At 33.8% G+C, this 21041-nt stretch overlaps 1 protein-coding gene and 5 non-coding genes across 7 annotated transcripts; all 6 read right to left on the bottom strand.

Moving 5' to 3' along the window:
• Positions 1–5176: 5176 nt before the first annotated feature.
• On the bottom strand, positions 5177–8721 carry LOC121757221 (protein transport protein SFT2-like). 2 transcript variants are annotated; one of them, XM_042152733.1, is made up of 4 exons: positions 8405–8714; positions 6025–6292; positions 5813–5917; positions 5177–5644 (listed from the first exon to the last, which is right to left on the bottom strand). In XM_042152733.1, the coding sequence occupies exons 1-4, from the start codon at positions 8611–8613 to the stop codon at positions 5534–5536; spliced, it is 693 nt and encodes a 230-aa protein (XP_042008667.1). In that variant the 5' UTR covers positions 8614–8714; the 3' UTR covers positions 5177–5533. The 2 variants fall into 2 exon arrangements, with proteins under 2 accessions (XP_042008667.1, XP_042008668.1); XM_042152734.1 differs by having other exon boundaries at positions 5524–5662; positions 8405–8721.
• Positions 8722–13644: 4923 nt separating this feature from the next.
• On the bottom strand, positions 13645–13840 carry LOC121759827. Its single transcript, XR_006041765.1, has one exon. It is a non-coding gene; the product is annotated as a U2 spliceosomal RNA (small nuclear RNA).
• Positions 13841–16764: 2924 nt separating this feature from the next.
• LOC121759833 lies at positions 16765–16959 on the bottom strand. Its single transcript, XR_006041772.1, has one exon. It is a non-coding gene; the product is annotated as a U2 spliceosomal RNA (small nuclear RNA).
• A 467-nt stretch (positions 16960–17426) lies between these two features.
• LOC121759806 lies at positions 17427–17646 on the bottom strand. The gene has a single exon (XR_006041750.1). It is a non-coding gene; the product is annotated as a small nucleolar RNA U3 (small nucleolar RNA).
• Positions 17647–18745: 1099 nt separating this feature from the next.
• LOC121759822 lies at positions 18746–18941 on the bottom strand. The gene has a single exon (XR_006041763.1). It is a non-coding gene; the product is annotated as a U2 spliceosomal RNA (small nuclear RNA).
• Positions 18942–20053: 1112 nt separating this feature from the next.
• LOC121759807 lies at positions 20054–20273 on the bottom strand. Its single transcript, XR_006041751.1, has one exon. It is a non-coding gene; the product is annotated as a small nucleolar RNA U3 (small nucleolar RNA).
• Positions 20274–21041: the final 768 nt, after the last annotated feature.

Here is a 21041-nt window from a genome sequence, read left to right on the forward strand (position 1 = left end):
CATTTCATTTGTAGTGGTTAGTCCTAGTGATATGACAGTGTAGTGGTTAGTCTTAGTCCTAGTGACGTGGTAGGAGGTGTTTTTGGTTAGTCCTAGTGCTAGTCTATTGGTTAGTTCGCCCTATTGTGGATGCTCTAAGTAAATTTTGATCCATAAATTTTCTTACTCTAAGTAAATGTCTCCCACTTCCCTGAAGAAATAGTACTGATAAATAAGGGGATAAGTCCACTCACATAGACTCCACCACTTAGTTCACTTTTATTTGATCAGGTGAACTATTTTATGAAACTCAGCAAGCCTCAATCTATACTAGTACATCTTTTATGAAATTGAGCAAGCCTCAGTCTAATTTTTATAGTGAACTATTTTATGAAACTGAGCAAGCCTCAATCTATATACTAATCTAGCTAACACTCTCAATCTATACTATCTAGCTAACATTATACAAAAAGATCAAAAACAAAATAAAGGTTAAAAGAAGCCAAAATGGATCCCTAACAACAAGCCAAGAACATAACGGATGCCTCAACACCAACTAAACTTAGTTATATTGGCATTTAACTTGGTTTGAAGACAATATATATTTTGAATATAAAGGGTCAATATCATACTCTAGATAGTGTTGACTAAAAATTTATATAAACAAAATGAAAGATGTTATTCATATATATTGTTGCCAACAATATGTCTTGGTAAGAGGTAGGAGTATATAAATAGGCACCTGCCTCTTTTTCTTTCTTTTTTTGAAATATGGGATCAAAAAAGATGGACCCAACCCTCTTCTCCCAACTTTTCAGATTTTAGCCCTTATTTTCATCCATAACTGTAGAAAGGATCTATACACCTTTTGTGATGCATTGTAAAAGTCACATTCACTACTTTTATATTAAGTCACATTCTTTCCCAGACAAATTTCACAATTTATGGGAAAATATAAAGATATTCTATTTAATATTGAAAATTTCTCATTCTATTTAAAGATACGATGAGACCATTATTCTTCACTGGATGAAGATTGACGGATAACATCTGAAATATGCTACACTTTGTATTTTTTTAATGGTTCAGATAAAGCACTTGCTTTGTTACTTTCTTATTGTTGTTTACATTTTGAGTTGTTATCTTTCTGACTTGTTTTATACTACTACATCAATAAAGGAACCGAATTAAAAGGAAATAATTAAAAGCAGTTTTTATAGTTGGAAATCTCTAAGGTTTTCAATAGCCTCCATTAATTTAATGCTAAATAGGGACACCAATTTTAACCCTAAATTGAATGAGAAGATCTCATCACATGATTGAACATGTAAATGGTTAGCAATTTCTTGGCACATGACATTGCAACGTACCAATGAAATTTGACCACCATTATTGGACAATTACTAGGATTTAATTACAAAACTGTGGAGGCAAAAGAAATGCACATGCTTAAAACAATTACTGGGCATTACTTTCCTCACATATGGAGTATTATATTTATACCCAAGCAAGGTTATAAATATTGAGACATTGGCAGATTGTGGGTGTTTTTAAAAATGGATTTTTGAAAGACAAAATACTTTTAGGAACGTGCCATGTTATGACTATCCATATTAAGCCAGGAAATTATTATATGGTAGTATTGTATACGGCATGAGAGATCACATGACCCTCAGTTTTCTTACATTTATATTGTTTATTAGTATTAAATTATATCTACGAAGTTGGTTGAATTATTGTAGGGGACAAATGTATTTTATGAGATCGAAAATATTGAATTTAATGAAAAACCTAGACACTATTTTGATAGTAAGCTTCATTATTTAATAGTACTAGCTACAAGCGTCATGAGGGGTTAATATTACGTACATCTATAGGTACATGGTAACAATAAATTAAATATCTTTGGCATAAGTCCTCGTTCCCTACGGTGATAAAGTAAAACTAAGTTTGATTATATAAATTTTTAATGCCATATAATATTACTTAGGAATGTCAATGGGGTAAATTCAAAATTCAGTTACAAATTGTGTCGGGTTAATAGTATTGAAATATTTTTCTGACTAATCCTCTATAAGCCTTGAACAAAAAAAGTGGTATTTCTTTTATAACATATGCCCATAGTCAAAATCAATTAAGTTGGTTTATTTTTATTTTTTTGTGTGTATACATGCATTTTGGGGCTGTTTATATTGATTTTTTGTGTGTAAAATGTATGCTTTTTTAGGGGCTGTTTTTATGATTAACCATTCAACATAATTTGGTTATCTTTAATTCATTATTCTCGTCCTTTATCTTCAGTCAAAATATTGGTTCTTCCTCTCAGAGAACCCTAATATCTCGAAAATTTTCAACATTCCTCCTAATCATTGTCTTTAAATTAAGTGGACTAGTCTAATATCCATAACTGTATTCATTGATACAGTATATACTAGTAATATGTTTTAAAAAAAGATAACTCAATCATGTATGTGCACGGGTGGTGTACTAGATATAAAATTTAAAATATTTTGAAAACTACTAGTATATTTTTAGTGAGAGCGTATATGTATAAAGAATTTTTCAAATGCATGAGCCATATCATGTTTAATTTTTTTAATTTAGTGAGAATTAAGAACACTCTTCTTAGTGCTATTTTTGTTTTTAAAAGCACTTCATCCCACCCTTGTGGTGATCATCTTAATTTTCCGGCTATTTTTATTTATTTTTATTTATTTTATTGTACTTTTATGACTAAAAAAGGGGAAAGAGAAAATATTAGCTGTAGATGGATTTCACCTGGATGAGCCATCTTGACATAAATTAAAAGTTGGGTTCATGCACTTGAAAAGATTAAACCACTCGTGTGTGATTAGATTAGTGGATTCTTGAATATTATGTCCTACCACCAATCATATTTTATCATAATATTCACAAATGAATCATTCATTTTTGGATTGTTACGACAGCACAACATATGATTGCTTATTCTTCTTCGTACTTGAACAATTGAACCTTTTTTACCAACTCACTATTTCAAGTACCGGTCTAATCTAGAAAAGATAGAGAGAATTCCTCAAGTAATAATCACATAAAAGTAGATTATATACATGAACTAAAGCATGAATTAAGAAATTAAATGAGGAATTGAGGATTAAACTTACATGTGCAAACCACATCCAACATCGGAAATAGATAAAGTTGCAATCAATATATATATGGATGTATTCATTTCTTTTTTGAAGAGTTACACCCTAATTATATTAGTATGAAACATTTTGAAGGGTATTTCAAAAACAAAACTGTAAGGGTTTAGCACAAAGCAGATAGTCTCATATTAATGTAAGTTCGAGTGTGCATCGATGAACCCTCACAGACCCACTGTGACATTAGAGCCAGCTGCCAACAACCGAAAGTTTACAGATATTAGTCTTGATTCTACAGATCTTGGCCTTGGGCCAAGGTTCGTATCATAGTAGGTCAGACTCCTCTTGTCCAGGGCTCCACTTTTTGTTGGGGTGCAAACCACATCCCACATTTAAGAATAAGTAAAGTTGCAAACAATATATAAGTACTACTGCAAGTCAATTGTAAAACAAAACCCTCACAACAATATTAACAAATTCATTGAGTTAAACAGTAAATTTATCTTAATTAGTTCCTACCGGCCTAAGAGATTGAATATTAGGACCATGACCATAAAATTTGAACACAATGTAAGCATCTAATTTGTGATCACCTAATCAAAGTTTGAATACTATTTTGACTTGGATAATTTGTTCGTATTAGTTCAGTCTATATTCGATCAAGATTCTAAACTTGACATCTATGATCAAAGGATAGGCCTGCTTCATGATTTATGTATAAAAATAAGGTTTATTATATAGTTACTGTCTACATCAGGGGTCAAATCATCATCCTCTTTTGAGGCAGATATCATTATGTTTCCTTAATTTCTGGGTTGTGCTTCACTAAACCCTCTTTTGGCAAATTAATTAAGGGATTATGGGTAGAAAGCTGCGAAATAATATGTATTAAAAATATGTATTAAAAAAATCTTAAAGCCTGCACTAATACAAAGAAGCTTTTTAACCTTTTCAAAAATCACAAACCGTGACGGCTTTATTTGGTGATTTGGAGTCAAATTTAGAGTGCGCTAGTTACTTTACTTTTCATACACTAATTACTATCTATACCTCTACTTTACTTTTTTATAATACTAATTTTTACTCGTGTACCGAAAAAGGAAGAGAAATTGCAAACAAATGGAAAATACTAAATGAAAATGGAATTAGTTCCCTCTTTAAATTGGTGTTGATGTGATGGCCGAAAATTAGGCGATTGCAAAGTGTTCAAACATTAGTTTTAATTTTAATTTTGTCCTAGCTTAATTTTATGTAAAGGAAATAGAGTAACCAAGATGTAAAATTAAAAACCATAAGTCTAACTTATTTAAACAACCAAAATTAAAGAAAGTAAAAAAGAAACAATTTTAAACTAAAAAAAGTCAATCTATATCACTTTCCACCTACTCACTTCATTTATTACACACTCTATCTTCTCACTTCATTAATTACACACTTCACTAATTTCTTAAAACCTGTGCCATAACTAATTGGCACTCCAAAACTGAGACGGAGGGAGTAGTATATTGAAAAGTATTGGGCTGAGATGAATCTCCCGCTTTTTCTTAATGGGCTATGTTAGTTAAGTAGGCCCATGACAATAATGGAGCCCATTGAAAATAATGGCCATAATTTAATCTTCCGGTGAGCCTTGTCACTTATAATGGAAATTTATTTTTTTCGAATTAATGATCGAATCTATCCAAAGTTTATTAGTTTTACCAATTTTATTTCCACATTTGAAACCATCAAAATTTTTAATAATTGTATAACTTGTATCTTATTTTTCCAAGTTATCAATTACTATACTACAAGTCTTTTCAACTTGCATAGATTTTTACTATCAGAATTTCACTCAAACGGTAAAATCATAGCATAAGACAGAAGTGGTGAAAGATGACTTCTTTTGTTTATATTAATATTATTGACTAAATCAACGCTTTTTTGCAAAAGAAATTCGGAAAAGTTATATACTGGATGATTTCAGTTCAGTTTTGATGAAATCTGCTAAGTTTTGATTCTTTCAGTTTAGTTCTTTTTTCAGGCCAAAACGAAACCAAATAATTGAATTCTCATCCCTACTAGAGGATCAATATCTTCGAAATTCACAATATTTCCAATAACTACAAATTGGAGATACGATCAACAATATTTTCATCCAAAAACATTCAGGACACGCTACAGTGCACAAATACTATTAGTGAGATAGAATTAGAACAATTGCACAGCTTCAGATGCTACATTGACAACCATTTCGACAAGAATTAGCTCAAATATTGATTTTCAGAGGACTTGAGAAGTTGAGGTCGAAGCCTCAAGATTTTCAGGTCCATACTACATTCTCTGTACTTCGGAAAACTTTTCAATATAATCCAACTCAAAGTTGTGTGTAAAAGAAACACGATGTAGCTTGAAGCATAGTCGTGTGTCTTACCAAGACGATGTCATTCTCACCTGCCAAAGCACTTCGTAATAGTGGACATCAATGATGATGAGAGGAATTTCAGCCCAGCTGATCCACCGGGGAAGTAAGAGATGCCATAGTATGCTAGCGCCATGACCTACATGCAATTACTCAACTTCATCATTTTTTCGTATTAGAGGAGTTACATTGTTCCCCCTCCCCCACCCCCGTGGGGGGAAGCAATCCAGTTTATCAAATCTAAATACCAAAAATATAATTCCAGAAGATGATGAAAGATTGTAGTATAATGCAAAAGTTTTATTACCTGAATCACGGAAAACAGCACAGAGAGAATATAGCTATGAAGCACCATAGAGACATAAATGGTTCCCATCATGCTTCCAATGAACCCTAACGTAAAAGGAAGCCTCTGGTGAAAAGAAAAAAGAAAGAAACACGATAAATACAATGTTAGAGAAGTGCGCATAGAGAAACTGTAAAAAAAAGTTAAAAACTTATCTAGTAGTTTTGTGATACCTCCTTTGATGACATATGGTAAAACTGATTCTTCGGGCCTCTAAGGGCGAAAAGGGACCCAATGATGAAACCACACCCAACAGTAAAACAGATCGCAAATTTCTGAGGCACCAGAACAATCACTGGAAGAAATAACGTGAATGCTATAAACACAAAGAAAACTCCACTGGCCAGCAGCATCCCAAAATACACGAGTGCTTTTCCCGAAGGGATGCTACTCGTAGCGGACTGGAGATTCCCTGGTAACTCTCTGACTCCTTTGGAAACCCTGGACAAGAAGATTGCACTTTAAGATGAAGAAAAAAGGTATAGAAAAGAGATCTCCAAACAAATAGACAAGCTACTAACACATGTAAGTTCTAACAAAAGAAGCCACGAGATGATTAGTGACAGAGGAAAAGATACAATTTATTGCAGTGTTGCCAATATAATCTTAAACATCTAGAGTACCTTGTCCCAGATCCTTTTTTTCCTAATATTTATTGTAACCTAGGGATATACTGTAGAAACTATGCAAAAACAACTAAACAAGATGAGCTATTTTTATTTTAAAATGAAATGAGTGGACAACTACATATAGGTGTTTCTCACTGCATAAGAAATATGTATTCCTGACTAGCTATCTAGAAAAAAGAGTATAGATTTCCCATGAAAGTCCAAGAATCCAAACGGAATTCTAACCCATGTGCAATGTATTCAAGGATCAGAAAGTCACAGTAATCACACTTGAATAAATTGTCCACTATACCAAATTACATTTCAACCAAAATCTTTGAGCCACCCACTCTAACTCCAACTCCCTTCTCGATAATCAAGGCCACAAACCTTGATAACTAACTATGTCGATGTTCCTCACATGCACACCTGGAAAATCTTTTTTTGGATTCAGATCCTTCAGTCCACTGTCCACTTAGATTCACTATCTTCTTTCCTACTTAGTGCATAGTTGGTGGTTGTGTTCAAGTTAATTGACATATTAGATAGAGGTAGAATTCTTTTCAAAACAATAGTTTAAAATTTTCCCTCAGGAATTCAAATGCTTCCAAAATAAGAAAAGGAGTGTTTCATTAGTTATCAGCCATGATCTTGTTAGAGGGATGATTATGCATATGGAAGAAGGGGTAGGCTTGGTACACAATTTTGGGTCGCCATATGGTAGAAAAGGGCACTGGTGTTGAAATCAAAGAAATGCATGATAAAACTTTGTGACTGTGGATAATTCAAGATAAGAATGTCTTCTTATGTTATAAGAAGTTCATAGCAAGAAATGATATATCTTTGACGCTCATATCTGAATGTACTTAAGTCCCAAGGAATAAAAACTTGGAATCATAATGAAGCAGGCTGCAAAACAATGAAAATTGGAGAGACTGAATGGATCATTAAAGTTCTTTATGAGAATATTCATTTAAACTCGAGACTATCTTTACGAGGCAATTGAGCATAATCCAAAATCCTATAGAGCATGATTCTCCAGCGAACAACACACTCCTTCAATTTTAATTTAATCAGTCTAATGTCTATAAGATGATAACTCGAAATTAGATTAATACTCCCTCCCGTCCCAAGGTAGTTGAGTCGTATTCCTTTTTGGATTGTCCCAAGGTAGTCGAGTCATTTCCTTATTTGGCAAAAGTTTTTCTCTCTCTAAATTTTACTCTCTCTTTCTCTCTCATACTTTATTTCCTCTCTTACTTTATGAAACTGCAGGAACATTGATGCTAATCCTCATCAAATTAATTGTAAAGCATCACATAACAAGATCAACCTAAAGGCTTCATGAAGTCCTAACAGCAGAGGTTGTTTATCAAAGACCAATAAGATTCCAGCTGAATAACTGGCATACGAATGCTATATATGTTACAAAATTAATAACTGCATAATCATATTGGTATATCTTGAACAGCATTGAAAAGCTAACATAGTAACATATACACTTTCTCCACCTTGACAATCGTACAGAAAATACAACTTGAAGCTAAGAGATCCACATTCCATTACTTTTTTTATTAGTCACTAAGACTAAGATGCCACAAACTTCAATCAAGCGAGTTCAGTAGTAAGACTTCACAGTTCACATGATAAATAGGAGAAAACCTGTGTCCGATCTGCACCTGCCAATCGCACTAACAATACATTCTCTGAAGCAGGTTCCAATCATACAAATGGAGAAAATACTACAGCATATATCCTCCAAGCTAAATGAATTGGTGTTTCAACACCAGAACTTCACCCCTAATTCATGTGGTTGAATAACTTTAAACCTAGGCACAACCATTAGCATAATCCACAGGATTACATTGATAATAATAAGCAGTAAAGTATGCACAACAGCACGAATCTAATAATTTGGGGGCAGTAAAATAAGATCCACTCTTACACGTTGAAAGTGCCGGAAACGGTGTCGTTGGCAGAGCGAACAGCGGATTCGATATCGAATACGCCGGCGAAGGCGCCACCGGTCGTCTCCTCGGAGGATCTAGTGGAGGCATACGAATTCCAATCGGCGAGCAGAGATGAAGACGACGCTGTCGCCGGCTGAGGAGAATTTCCGTTATCGCCAACGCCACCAGAAAACCAGTTCTGCATTTTTGAGTGAATAAATTTTGGATTTACAATTGATTTTGACTAAACTTTGCGCTCTTTCTTATAAGCTTCTAAAGTTTATGATCTGAAAATTGAAATAATAAAATTAAAATTACTCAATCTTAATTGTTAAGCGAGACACACTTCAACTACAATGGACCCAACAACTCAATATCTTTGCTTTTTTTACAACTAGAATTTTATAAATTCATTATTACTAAACCGTATGAAAACAATTTGCCAATTTGGTGAAATCTGGTTTGCAATTTCCTACACTATTTCTAATTGCATTATTATTTCTTCATAGTAATTACTATATAAGATTAATAAGTAACGCCTTCGTAAATCTCAGAAAGTATGATTTCATTTAAGAATAAAATTAAAACATTAAAAAATCTGGAGACAATTCGAATACTATTGATTCATTTTTCTAAAAAATGAAATACTAGGTAAAAAATCGAAAATATGAGTTGTTTGTGCCCTTGCAAACCATGATTCACATTGAGCTAGCAACTGGGAGCAATCTGGGCTCGAGGGAGAGGAGCATGAAATGAATCTGAATTCATGAGCTGAACTAGTCGTTGAGAGTGACTGTTATAACCGAATTTTGACATCCGGAGAGTTTGTTAGATCCATTGCTTGTAGTCTCTCATATATTAGCTTGGTGATTCATTTGTAGAATTAGACACACACAACACACACACACAAGTTGATAGTTGAGCTCTTGCTTGAGAGTAGTTGAGAGTGTTTCGATTTGTAGAGTGAGGAACATCTTCTTGTATTCTTTATCAATAAACTTCGTTAGTCTTTTCTGTGGATGTAGGCAGATCTTTGTCAAACCACGTAATCATTTGAGTGTGCTTTACTTTCTTATTCTTGGTGTGTGCGATCGGTGATTGAATCCCAACAGAAAATATGATTGTAATTTAAGAAAATTATATCAACTACTATTTTTTTATCATTCTTATTTCTTTATAATAATATTAGTAAAATCTATGTAACGTCCTTCACAAAATTGAGCAAGTATGATATCGTTTAAGAACAAAATTAAAACGTTAGAAAATGAGTGGAAGTCGTAGACTCCTAGGATAGCATATACATATTGCAGTACTTATGTTAAAGTAGCATTCTCTAGCAACAAAACCAAAAAATCAAACAGCTTCACATATTCAAATTTTGGCACGAAAATAGCAACCTAATTAAAATGACAATATAGTTTTGAAAAGTCATTAAATTAATGACCAATTTCATTGATTCTCTATTATCTTTAGTTTATATGCATTGATTTGAGATGAGTTTGAAGAAATCATGGCAGAATTCGATTAGACACACAAGTTGACAACTCGATTTGAAATGAAACGTTTAGAATGTCCACTACAAACTACAAGGCCGACAACTCCAATAGCCCCGTCCCCTTTTTTCTACAGCCTCAGTTTTTTTATCCGCGCCCAAAAAAAAGGTTTCCGCCACTATAGGCGGACACTTCCAATAACCCCAATTTTTTTTTTCGTGTAATGAGTTTCGTGCAATTGGCATTTTTTTTCAAATGAGTCGTTGCGACATTCTGAATCGTCGACGGAAAATCTCGGGTGGATAACGGGGGTTATCCACAAAGTAGTCCGCCATTAGACGCTGGTGCGCTCCGCTATGGTCTCGTTGGATGTCCGACGACGAGTAATCGCAAGAGGGATCGCGGCCTCCGCGATCTCCGCTGCACGCGCCGCATCCTCCGCGTCGGCGTCGTTCTGCACCTCTTGAATCAGAGATTTCCACGCCTCGTTCCGCAATTCGTCCATTTTAAATACCAATGAAATCCACAAATTTAGTGAGAGAATGAGCAAGTGAAGAATTGGAATGGTGTAAAAATAATGAGTGAAATGAGGTGTATTTATAGGTAAATTAAATTGAATTTAAAAAAACAAAAACAAAATATCGTCCTCTCCGCCCCGCCCCCACTATTGGCCGGCGCGTACTCGCACATTTATCGACGGAAGGCCTTCCGCCCCCTTTTTTTTGTCCGCTTCGGAGCGGACGTCCCGCCCACTATAGACAGCCCCGCCTTCGCCCCGCCGGGGCGGGCGACGCTCCTATACTATAGTGGACACTCTTATTGAAGTAACTCTCAAACCCGTTTTGAGAATTCAGATAGTAAGATTTAAGCTTAAAAAATATCTCTCCCCCTTCCCTCTTCTTGTTTGTGCATTGTAAAAATGTTACTCCAACCTCATTGTAAAAACGTTTATGGAAGTAACACTGAAGTGTAATCTTCCATAGATGCTAGGACCTTAAACTTGCTGCAATAACTATCAAACTCATCAAATGCCATAACTCTATTACAATGAATATGAACTGATGCACACCTGAAATAAACACAGATATCACTTCACCACCATTACCAACTAAACTTAGAAAAACTGAATCAGAACACCTCTCATGGGAATCTCAAACATCCTTAGCTGTGTGCAACATGATCAAAAGTTGAAGAAAACAAAAAAGATATAGGGTCTGTCAGACAGCTAGCTGCCTAGCCCATCCTGACTGGACCAAAGTCAAGCCAAAAACGATCATCTACTTCAATAACCCAATGCAATTACTTAACCTTTATATATTTGTAGTCCAAATACAATTCGATTGAATATATGTTAAATTGAATAGCTCAGCATCCTATATATTACAATTTTTTAGGTTAATATACTAAACTTTTAATGAAAGATATGTTTTAATGCATGTATGAGTTTGATCTGAGAAAGATTAATCAAAGAAGATTCAAGAGCTGCACTCGAAAATTAAAGTCTCCTCGGCATGAGACACAAGGCTTCAACTAGGACCAAACTGTGACAAAATAACAAGGAAATATTACATGATGATCCTGCTACACTTTGATGAATCATAGATTTTTAAAAAAAGAACGTCTTCAGGAATCGGTTGTAAAGCTTTGCTAGTATATCTCATTGAAGGAGGTATTAAAGCTCGCCGCTTTCCAGAAGTATCTATATATGCCAATACAAGTGAGGCATTTCATATATGTACATATACTAAACACCAATTTCTAATCTGAATATCTGATATTATTTGGATGGCCAGTTTTATGAATAGAATCTCAGAACTAAAACTTGATATAGTTGTCTAAACAACTTCCAATCATCATCTGCAGCCTATACTGAAGCTGCTCATACTCATCAGATGCCGACTGAAGGAGGTATTAAAGCTCGTCGTTTTCCTGAAGTATATGTGCCAATACAAGGAAACTAAACACCAGTTTCAATTTGAATATCAACCTTTTATCATATGCGATTTCCAAAAGTAAATAGAAATAACAGAAGTGTATAATTTCCAAAAGTAAATAGACATGATTTTCTATCTCCCCTTAGAAAGTAAATACAAATAACAGAAGTGTATAATTTCCAAAAGTAAATAGACATGGTTTTCTATCTCTTCTTTCTATCTCCCCTTAGAAATCAAGGATATAAAGGTACGAGCCTAGAGAACAAATCCTGTTCAAGTAAGGTCGCAACTGCTTCACGAAGCTATCGGTTAATGTAACTCTCATTTATTGAGTAGGAATTCGATGTGGGACACTAATAATCAAGGTTTTGTGCTATAATTCGATTATCCAGTTAAACTTCGATGTGGGATAGCGATAATCACAGTTTTAATTGCGTTAACTAAGGGATTGTAGTTTTTTAGTGAGGATTAACCTATTAAAGGTAAAATCGGAGAGGAGTGGAAAGGGGAGACTAGGAGGTTGAACACGGGAGCTTCCATCATTTGCTTCATTTCAGATAAAATTACTTTCTTTTATCATATTTTTGGGCAATTTTTTGTTTTATTACTAAACTCTAATTTATGAGTATTCGTACAATTTAGTGTAGTCTTGTGTCACAACTTACTAAGTGTATTATTATGCCCGAAATCTCAAAAATATCATACTCAATACCCGACCCGTATGTGAATTTGGGTACCCTAATATCCGATGCAGGTACCCGACCCAACTAATCGGGTACCCATAAACCCTAAATTATTATATTTTGAATTTATTCTATTTATATCAATTATATTGTAAATTATTAAAAATAACACAATATTACTATTTATTGAAATAAAAGTCTAAACTTCCGTGTTAATGCTTTAGCTTTCTTTAGATTATGATTCTATGACCATATATATACTATAATAGATATTAGAAAAATAGACACTACTTAATTTTAAAATATATTTTTTTGCATGAAATAAAAGTATAAAAATCAAAAGAGATTAAAATAATTTTTTTTAGATTTTAAATAAACATGTAAATAAAATGGAGAAAGCATAGCTATACATTGAAAAAATAACAAGTAAGAACATAAATAATGTACATGAATAAAACATAACACAAATGTAAAAAAATATTAAAGTCTAGATAATAGAACAATAAAATCGGATTGCATTATACTAAAAGCATTCATAAATCTAAATGGGATTAAATAACTTTACCCTACGGGCTATAGGCCTTATACTAAATAAAAATATTTATCACATATATATAATTAATCAGATTTAATCGGATATTAGTTGGGTATTCTAATACGGGTTTCGGGTACCCTAAACCTGAAAATTCCTAACATTAACTACCAAAATCTATATCCGAATCTATAATTTCGGGTTTCGGGTACCCAAAACACCAATTTATAATCTGAATATCAACCAACCTCCAACTTTTATTCCACTAGGAATGTGTATTATTAAGCACAATAAATAAATAAATAAATTCCACTAGGTTGTGTATTATTACCCCACTAGGAAGCTTCAATGTCCAAGATACTTCAAAACTAGGACCTTAAACCTGACATAGACATTAACTATCATACTCATCAAATGCCATTACAATCACTCATCAAAAGTTCAAAAAGATAAATTGTATGTCTCATCAAAAGTTTAAAAAGATAAATTGTCTGTCAAACAGCTGCCTAGCCACCCTCAATTGGACCAAAATATTTCATTAAATATTAAGCACAATAAATAAATTCCACATAAGAAACATTGCAACTAAAATTGATGGGGTGTGCCTGGCCAATGCAATAGTGCAACACAAAGGCGACACATGAAAACCCAAGCAGCAAGCTACCTTGATGGGTCTTCCCCCTCAAAAAATAAATTTAATATCGTGTGAACCAATGGTCTACATATCAGATATTAAACTGATAAGAACAGATACTACACTTGATCTTAGCCAAAAGGCCGAGAAAGGTATGAGTTTTCCAAACACTTGCCCATGATTTTATACTAAAAGGTCTGCTCTTCCTTCCTTTATTCATTTCGATGTGGGAATAAAATATCAATAAAGATACTTCAAAATCAGATTAGCCAACTCAAATACATACATTCATCTACAAGAAGAATTCAGTGCACACCTGAAATAAACACAGATATCACTGCACCACCATTACCAACTAAACTTAGAAAAACTGAATCAGAACACCTCTCATGGAATCTCAAACATCCTTAGCTGTGTGCAACATGATCAAAAGTTCAAGAAAACAAAAAAGATATAGGGTCTGTCAGACAGCTGCCTAGCCCATCCTGACTGGACCAAAGTCAAGCCAAAAACGATCATCTACTTCAATAATTTATATATTTGTAGTCCAAATACAATTCGATTGAATATATGTTAAATTGAATAGCTCAGCATCCTATATATTACAATTTTTTAGGTTAATATACTAAACTTTTAATGAAAGATATGTTTTAATTAATTATTTGAAAGTTATATCTATCGGTTTAATTTTTGATATATTATTCTAATGCTTAAAATAAAATGTTGAAATATAAAAATTTAAATATGTGTATTGTTACTTCTTTAAGTGTTACATATAATAGTTTCTAACTGAAATACCACTTATTATGTGTTAGCAATTTTACTTCTTAAAGTGTTGATAATAGTTTCAATCTCAATGGGTTAGCCGATATGCCAAAGTTTAGGGTTAGGTAGAAAATATATAGCGATTGACAATTTGACATCCATACTCCTCTTTCTCAACTTTCTATATTACCATGGGCCATTAATATGATAGCATGTAAATGGAGCTAGTAAAATGCTTGAAATTTAATTTGAAACTAAATAAAAAATGAGTGATGTAAAGACAGTTGTTAATTTGTGGCTACAAATCGATCAACTGATTCCTAAGCACCAAACAAATTTTACTTTATATTATTGCAAAAGAATCAACAATGGTAATCACAGTATATTGGAAATAGTGAGAAAATTATAAATTGGACTAAATATAGTGTAACTTCTAACGGTCACCTTTAGTTTTCTTTGCTTTTCTAAAAGAATAAAAATAAATGAAAAATCAAAACGTATAAATTGTATTAATTCTCATATAATACACTCCAACGTATTTTCGATGTGGGAAACTAACAATCACAGTTTTGTGGATTATCAAACAGATGTACATAGGATAAAGTAAAAAAAATACATCTAAATATTACATAAGCATAGGATTAAGAAATTTGTGAAAAGCTATGAAGGGAGGTATGTAATTTTTCTACATCAAATAGTAGTTGGAAGATCGTAGTAAACTCAGTTACAAAAATTTCCAATCTACTTTTCTGAATGATTGCTAAAACACTACTGTGGGGTTAATTTATGAAGGTGATATATGTTCATCTCTAATGCCATTTATTTTGGAATAATTTACCTTGTACAGTTACACACAAACCACCTTCACTTCCCTAACTACAATACATATCATACTAATCAAATGCCACAACTCATTTATAAATAAACACAGATATTACAGCCCAGCCACTACAGAATTATCAACTTAAGTTATACAAAAACTGAATATTCATGGAGGATCTCGAACACCCTTATAATAGCTGCATCAAAAACTGAAGAAAACAAAAAGATTCGAGTCTGTCAGATACCTGCCCAGCCGTCTTGACTAGACCAGAGCCGAGTCAAGAATGATCATCTACTTCACCACGAGCCAGAAACCCAACCCCAGGTGCTGTTGATAACGCTCTAGCCAGGCAGCCACAGTTCATCCACGAGACATGGTTTCCTGTCTCCTTTTTTTTATTTCAAATTTTCAGTTAATAATTATCACTATGTTTTTGCTTCCTTTTATATGTGGTGAATAAAGCTCACACAAAATTGTGGCCACTGCCCTCGCTGGAGCAGACTAGCAAACGGATATATTTAAACTAAAAATTGGTGGGGTGCGCCTGGCCAATGCAATAGTGCAACGCAAAGCAACACATGAAAACCCAAGTAGCAAGCTACTTTGATGTTAGAAAAGATTAATCAAAGAGGCTTCAAGAGCTGCACCTTGAATAGGGCTCCTTGGCATGAGACACAAGGCTTCGACGAGGACCAAACTGCATCAAAATAGCAAGGAAAGGTTAAACGATGACCTGCATTAACATCGAAGAAACACACACATCTTGATGAATCAAAGTTATTTTTTTGAAAAAAAGACCTCTTCAGGAATCGGTTGTAGAGCTTCGCTAGTATATCCGACTGAAGGAGGTACTAAAGCTCGTCGTTTTCCTGAGATATATATGCCAATACAATTGAGGCATTCACTTTTGTATGCAAACTAAACACCAATTTATAATCTGAATATCAACCAACCTCCAACTTTTATTCCACTCAAAACCACCTCCTTCAAAAGGGAAAACCAAAACAGTTTTGTGCTAAAATGTGCATCACCAAAATTACAATTTACATGTACTGGGAGACATTTTGTACATCAAGTAGTAGTTGTTAGACAATCTACTTTTCTGAATGATGCATTAAGGTTATTCACCAGATATGTCAAAGCACTTATTCTTTGCTAAAACACAAGTGTTAGTTTAATATATGAAGGAGGCATATGTGTTTAAATGTAATGCCAAGTATTTTGGAAGGATTTAGGTTGTGTATTATTACTCCACTAGGAAAGCTTCGGTGTCCAAGATACTTCAAAACTGGGACCTTAAACTTGACATAGACATTAACTATCATACTCATCAAATGCCATTACAATCACTTATCAAAAGTTCAAAAAGATAAATTGTATGTCAAACAGCTGCATGGACATCCTCACTTGGGCCGCCAAAATATTTCATTAAATATTATGCACAATAAATAAATAAATAAATTCCGCATAAGAAACATTGTAACTAAAATTGGTGGGGTGTGCCTGGCCAATGCAATAGTGCAACACAAAGGCGACACATGAAAACCCAAGCAGCAAGCTACTTTGACGGGTCTTCCCCTCAAAAAATATATTTAATATCGTGTGAACCAATGGTCCACGTATCAGATATTAAACTGATAAGAACAGATACTACACTTGATCTTAGCCAAAAGGCCGAGAAAGGTATGAGTTTTCCAAACACTTGCCAATGGTTTTATACTACATGGTTTGCTCTTCCTTCCTTTATTCATTTCGATGTGGGAATAAAATATCAATAAAGATACTTCAAAATCATATTAGCCAACTCAAATACATGCATTCATCTACAAGAAGAATTCATTTCCTGCATCGGTGCAGCACAAACATTTCCAAGGAACACATTAACTCCAACAACCCACAAACTTCCTTTGTACGTATCATTACTTATTAGCTGCATCAATAAATCAAAAAACAATACATATTAGCTGCATCAATAAATCAAAAACAAAAAGATTTAGAAGGACCACATTAACTCCAACAATCCACAAACTTCCTCCATGTATGTATCATTACTTATTAGCTGCATCAATAAATCAAAAAACAAAAAGATTTACCTCCATGTATGTATCATTACTTATTAGCTGCATCAATAAATCAAAAAACAAAAAGCTTTAGAGTCTGTCAGACAGCTGCCTAGCCATCCTGACTCGACCAAAGTCAAGCCAAGAACGATCATCCACTGCACCTCAGGCCGGAAACCCAACTCGAGGAGCTATTAATCACGCTCTAGCTAGGCAGCCACGGTTCATCCACCAGACATGGTTTCCTGTCTCCTTAGAAATCAAGGATACAGAGGTACGAGCCTATAGAACAGATCCTGTTCAAGTAAGGTCGTGACTACTTCACTAAGCCATCCATATATGTACCTGCTGTTTAATATTTAAGAATTCGATGTGGGATGAGTTTTACTGAAGTGGAAAGCTACAACCACATAACACATTTCATATATATAATCTCTACCCGGGCCCAAATAATCCTACAACCCGACGCAATTACCATTATTATATTAGTAGCCCCAACAAAATTTCGGTGGAAGATATGCTAAACCGAATAACTCATAATCCAACAAGACTTGTCCGAAATTGAGTGAATTCTATAAACTTTTTATGAACAATGTGTTTTAATATAATATTATATTCAAAATTTTTCCTTCTAACGCTTAAAATCAAAGTTATTTTTTTGAAAAAAAGACCTCTTCAGGAATCGGTTGTAGAGCTTCGCTAGTATATCCGACTGAAGGAGGTATTAAAGCTCGTCGTTTTCCTGAGATATATATGCCAATACAATTGAGGCATTCACTTTTGTATGCAAACTAAACACCAATTTATAATCTGAATATCAACCAACCTCCAACTTTTATTCCACTCAAAACCACCTCCTTCAAAAGGGAAAACCAAAACAGTTTTGTGCTAAAATGTGCATCACCAAAATTACAATTTACATGTACTGGGAGACATTTTGTACATCAAGTAGTAGTTGTTAGACAATCTACTTTTCTGAATGATGCATTAAGGTTATTCACTAGATATGTCAAAGCACTTATTCTTTGCTAAAACACAAGTGTTAGTTTAATATATGAAGGAGGCATATGTGTTTAAATGTAATGCCAAGTATTTTGGAAGGATTTAGGTTGTGTATTATTACCCCACTAGGAAAGCTTCAGTGTCCAAGATACTTCAAAATTGGGACCTTAAACATGACATAGACATTAACTATCATACTCATCAAATGCCATTACAATCACTTATCAAAAAGATTAACTATCATACTCATCAAATGCCATTACAATCACTTATCAAAAGTTCAAAAAGATAAATTGTATGTCAAACAGCTGTCTGGACATCCTCACTTGGGCCGCCAAAATATTTCATTAAATATTAAGCACAATAAATAAATAAATAAATTCCAAATAAGAAACATTGCAACTAAAATTGGTGGGGTGTGCCTGGCCAATGCAATAGTGCAACACAAAGGCGACACATGAAAACCCAAGCAGCAAGCTACTTTGACGGGTCTTCCCCCTTAAAAAATAAATTTAATATCGTGTGAACCAATGGTCCACGTATCAGATATTAAACTGATAAGAACAGATACTACACTTGATCTTAGCCAAAAGGCCGAGAAAAGTATGAGTTTTCCAAACACTTGCCCATGATTTTATACTACATGGTTTGCTCTTCCTTCCTTTATTCATTTCGATGTGGGAATAAAATATCAATAAAGATACTTCAAAATCATATTAGCCAACTCAAATACATGCATTCATCTACAAGAAGAATTCATTTCCTGCATCGGTGCAGCACAAACATTTCCAAGGAACACATTAACTCCAACAACCCACAAACTTCCTCCATGTATGTATCATTACTTATTAGCTGCATCAATAAATCAAAAAACAAAAAGCTTTAGAGTCTGTCAGACAGCGACCTAGCCATCCTGCATCGGTGCAGCACAAACATTTCCAAGGAACACATTAACTCCAACAACCCACAAACTTCCTCCATGTATGTATCATTACTTATTAGCTGCATCAATAAATCAAAAAACAATACATATTAGCTGCATCAATAAATCAAAAAACAAAAAGATTTAGAAGGAACACATTAACTCCAACAACCCACAAACTTCCTCCATGTATGTATCATTACTTATTAGCTGCATCAATAAATCAAAAAACAAAAAGCTTTAGAGTCTGTCAGACAGCGACCTAGACATCCTGCATCGGTGCAGCACAAACATTTCCAAGGAACACATTAACTCCAACAACCCACAAACTTCCTCCATGTATGTATCATTACTTATTAGCTGCATCAATAAATCAAAAAACAATACTTATTAGCTGCATCAATAAATCAAAAAACAAAAAGATTTAGAAGGAACACATTAACTCCAACAACCCACAAACTTCCTCCATGTATGTATCATTACTTATTAGCTGCATCAATAAATCAAAAAACAAAAAGCTTTAGAGTCTGTCAGACAGCGACCTAGACATCCTGCATCGGTGCAGCACAAACATTTCCAAGGAACACATTAACTCCAACAACCCACAAACTTCCTCCATGTATGTATCATTACTTATTAGCTGCATCAATAAATCAAAAAACAATACTTATTAGCTGCATCAATAAATCAAAAAACAAAAAGATTTAGAAGGAACACATTAACTCCAACAACCCACAAACTTCCTCCATGTATGTATCATTACTTATTAGCTGCATCAAAAAAACAAAAAGCTTTAGAGTCTGTCAGACAGCTGCCTAGCCATCCTGACTCGACCAAAGTCAAGCCAAGAACGATCATCCACTGCACCTCAGGCCGGAAACCCAACTCGAGGAGCTATTAATCACGCTCTAGCTAGGCAGCCACGGTTCATCCACCAGACATGGTTTCCTGTCTCCTTAGAAATCAAGGATACAGAGGTACGAGCCTATAGAACAGATCCTGTTCAAGTAAGGTCGTGACTACTTCACTAAGCCATCCATATATGTACCTGCTGTTTAATATTTAAGAATTCGATGTGGGATGAGTTTTACTGAAGTGGAAAGCTACAACCACATAACACATTTCATATATATAATCTCTACCCGGGCCCAAATAATCCTACAACCCGACGCAATTACCATTATTATATTAGTAGCCCCAACAAAATTTCGGTGGAAGATATGCTAAACCGAATAACTCATAATCCAACAAGACTTGTCCGAAATTGAGTGAATTCTATAAACTTTTTATGAACAATGTGTTTTAATATAATATTATATTCAAAATTTTTCCTTCTAACGCTTAAAATCAAATGTTCACATATAAAAGTTTAAAAATGTGTATTGTTACTTCTCTAAGTATATATTAGACTCAAATTGAAACCACTTAATTACTTATGTGTTATAAAGTTAATTTCTCGTGTTAGTTTTCAAGTCCAAATGGCTCAATGGGTTAGCCCAAATTCCAAAATTTAAATTTAATGGTGATTACAGTCTATTAGAAATTTAGAAATAGTGAGAAAATTATAAATTTGACTAAATGTTGTGTTGCTTTTAATAGTAACTAGGGTGAACATTATATTGAATTATAGTACATAATAAGACAATCAAAATATATCTTTATGTAAGTGTTAAAAACAAAAGAAAATAAATTAGTGACTACAAGTCTTCGGTTGATTTCACTTTTGATAGCTTCCCATGGTTATTAGATTAATCCTTTTTTTGAATTTTTTTTACATTCTCTATT

Source organism: Salvia splendens, chromosome 12, assembly GCF_004379255.2.
Source record: "Salvia splendens isolate huo1 chromosome 12, SspV2, whole genome shotgun sequence".
Taxonomy (NCBI): domain Eukaryota; kingdom Viridiplantae; phylum Streptophyta; class Magnoliopsida; order Lamiales; family Lamiaceae; genus Salvia; species Salvia splendens.